Below are 3,252 nucleotides of genomic sequence, written 5' to 3' on the forward strand. Positions count from 1 at the left end.
TGTTTTGGTTAACGGTAGTGCTACCCCCTTCTTCACCTCGGCTCGGGGACTGAGGCAAGGGTGTCCTCTATCACCATTGCTCTTTCTTCTAGTTATGGAAGGATTCAGTAGGATCATTTCGGAGGAACAAAGGCGGGGTAGACTCAGGGGTATAAAGATTACGGAGAATTGCACTCTTACACACCTTCTGTTTGTGGACGATGTGCTAGTTTTTCTCAATGGTAGCGTTGGGGACATTACATCGATCAGAGATATATTCTCCTTATTCCAGAAGGCCACAGGTATGCTCATTAATGAAGGAAAATCCACTTTGATGGTCATGGCATGCTCTCAGCACGAAATTAATTATGCACTTAACAGATTCCACTTCACGCAGTTGGAACTGGTAGAGGGATTGAAATATCTGGGTTACAAGTTGAAACCAATTGGGTACAAGATTGCGGATTGGACTTGGCTCATTGCCAAGCTGGAGAAAAGGCTCAGCATATGGTACCTTAGGTTTCTCTCTCGTGCTGGCTGTTTGACCCTCATCAAAAGCGTTCTGGAAGCGACTCCTGTTTACTGGATGTCCCTGGCCTGGATCCCTAGAGGCATTCTGTCCAGGATCCAAAATATTTGCTACAGATTCTTATGGAGAGGTAAACAGCCAGGGAGAATATTTTCTTGGGTTAATTGGGATGCGCTCACTCTCCCTAAAAAATGGGGGGGTTGGGGCCTCAAGAAGCTGGATGAATTTTCATCTGCGCTGGCTGCGAAGCTTGGATGGCAATTGGTGGCTTCGGACAGTTTATGGACCAGGGTTGCTTACTCGAAATACATTGCTCCGGCTTGAGTAGTGGATTGGATCCGAAGGCCGGCTGGTCCCTACACAGGCATATCGATTATTTGGAAGGTTGTTCTAAAGGCTTTGGAGCCCATCCGCTCTGGCATTACCTGGAGGATTCATTCGGGGGACAGTGTGCGCATTGGGATTGATCCGTGGATTGGTTGTGGGGACATGCATAGACTGCCTCCAGCTCTATTAGCACACTTAAAGGAGTAGCATATCACACACCTCGCTCATATTGCAGACGTACATAACTCCTCCTTCCTTCAACAGGCTTGGAAAACTGTTGGCCAGCTTAATATCCCACCACATTGGAGGCAGCACTGGAGGGACTTTACACAGGCTCTTATGGAGGCACATATCCGTATCACGAAGGGGGAGGACAAGATTATCTGGGCCCTGGCGAAATCTGGGAGATATACACCCAAGGAGGGTTATTTGGTCCTGGCTAATCTGCGTAAGCCTCTGGTCATATTACAGTGGTGGAAACTCCTCTGGAAGCTTAAAGCGCCTCCTAGATCCAGAGTTCTTATGTGGTGTATTTTGAAAAACAAGATCCCCACGGGGGATAACCTGCTGAAACGAGCCTTTTATGGCCCTCACTGGTGTTACTTTTGCAACAATGCAGGAGAGTCTGCTTTCCACATTTTCCTACATTGCCACATTGTGCGTAGTGCTTGGCATCTGGTGTCTGCTGTTGTCCCCTCTAATTGTGATTGGTTTTCAGACTCTCTGGTTGAGGCCTGGGATATGTGGTACCAATCTGTCTTGCCTCATAAATTGAGAAACCTTCCCCTGCTGTTCTGTTGGGCTATTTGGATAGCTCGGAATCAATTGATTTTCCATAACATCCCCCCTAGATGGTCTAGTTTGGTGGCCATGATCAAAGCAGACTATGATCTCATCCCTGATGACCCTTCTCCCCCTACTCCCCGCTCTATCACCCGAGAACAGATTGACCCCAGTAGACCCTGGGCATACTTTGATGGGGCAGCACAAGATGATGGCTGTGGTGGGGGGGCCATTCTACACTTATCTGGGAGGCACTCTTACAGCCTATCTATGGGCTTTAGAAGGGGCACAAATAACTTCGCAGAACTTTCAGCAGCTTATCATATCATTCGTTTTGCATTGGAGAAGGGTTGCATTGCATTACAGCTGTTTGGTGACTCTAAGATTGTCTGTGATTGGTTGAATAGAGTATCTTCTTGCAGGACTTTCACATTGAGACACATTCTTGATGAGGCTTTAAGATTGATTTCCATATTTGACCATTTTTCATGTAAACATATATACAGGGAGCGGAACACAGAGGCTGACCGTCTTTCCAAAGAAGGCGCGATCCGGGAGCAAGGCAACTGGCTGATCATTGAACAGATTGATGGAGAACACCACCAGTTCTATCACAGGCCATTTATGGACATTTTGAATTAAAGATTGGAACTGAAACATATTTTGTACATATTTCCTATGTTGTTTTTGTTTTGATATGCGGCCATAGTTTTGGTACTGTTCATGTTTTTGATATTATCTCCCTACGAGGATCAAGATAATATATACTCGGTTGTTATTTTGTATCATTTTGACTCTCTTTCAGACTCTGTCTGGGCTACTTCCCTGCGTGGAGAGGGTAGCTGTTGTTTACTGCCTCTACCGACGCAGTGTTCTTTGATAGAAATATCGGAATATGCATATGCATCTACAGAATGTAATTTCTTTAACTAATGAAATTACGAATTTTCCATGGGAAAAAACAAACTAATTACAAAGAATGCCATGTAATGGCACAACTTGAAAACAACAAACTAATTCCAAAGAATGCCATGTAATGTGAGTTTCCTACCGTTGATGTTAAGTCCATCAGATTTAACTCTATCAACAAACTAATTAGAAAGAATGCCATGTAATGTGAGTTTCCTACCGTTGATGTTAAGTCTATCAGATTTAACTCTATCAGATTGAAAATGAGAACAACAAACTAATTACAAAGAATGCCATGTAATGGGAGTTTCCTACTGTTGATGTTAAGTCTATCAGATTTAACTCTATCAGATTGAACTTGAGACAACGAACTAATTACAAAGAATGCCAATGGGAGTTTCCTACCGTTGATGTTAAGTCTATCATATTTAACTCTATCAGATTGAATATGAGAACAACAAACTACTTACAAAGAATTCCATGTAATGGGAGTTTGGGAGTTTCCTACGGTTAGATGTTAAGTCTATCAGATAGAACTTGAGAACAACAAACTAATTACAAAGAATGCCAATGGGAGTTTCCTACCGTTGATGTTAAGTCTATCTTATTTAACTCTATCAGATCGAAAATGAGAACAACAAACTAATCACAAAGAATTCCATGTAATGGGAGTTTGGGAGTTTCCTACGGTTAGATGTTAACTATCAGATTTACTGTATCAGATT

At 43.1% G+C, this 3,252-nt stretch overlaps 1 protein-coding gene across 1 annotated transcript; it reads left to right on the forward strand.

The window, feature by feature from the left end:
• The first annotated feature begins 1,174 nt into the window (after positions 1-1,174).
• On the forward strand, positions 1,175-2,260 carry LOC149166587 (uncharacterized). Its single transcript, XM_089430200.1, has one exon. It carries the CDS (start codon positions 1,175-1,177, stop codon positions 2,258-2,260), a length of 1,086 nt encoding a protein of 361 aa, XP_089286326.1.
• The last annotated feature ends 992 nt before the right edge of the window (positions 2,261-3,252 follow it).

This window comes from Pinus tabuliformis, chromosome 5_1, assembly GCF_031772625.1.
Source record: "Pinus tabuliformis cultivar Carrire ecotype Pingquan chromosome 5_1, CPIR1, whole genome shotgun sequence".
NCBI lineage: Eukaryota > Viridiplantae > Streptophyta > Pinopsida > Pinales > Pinaceae > Pinus > Pinus tabuliformis.

Bases quoted from the DNA above. Each gene is read 5' to 3' on its own strand.
- LOC149166587 (XM_089430200.1), top strand. From the start codon at position 1,175: ATGGAGGCACATATCCGTATCACGAAGGGGGAGGACAAGATTATCTGG.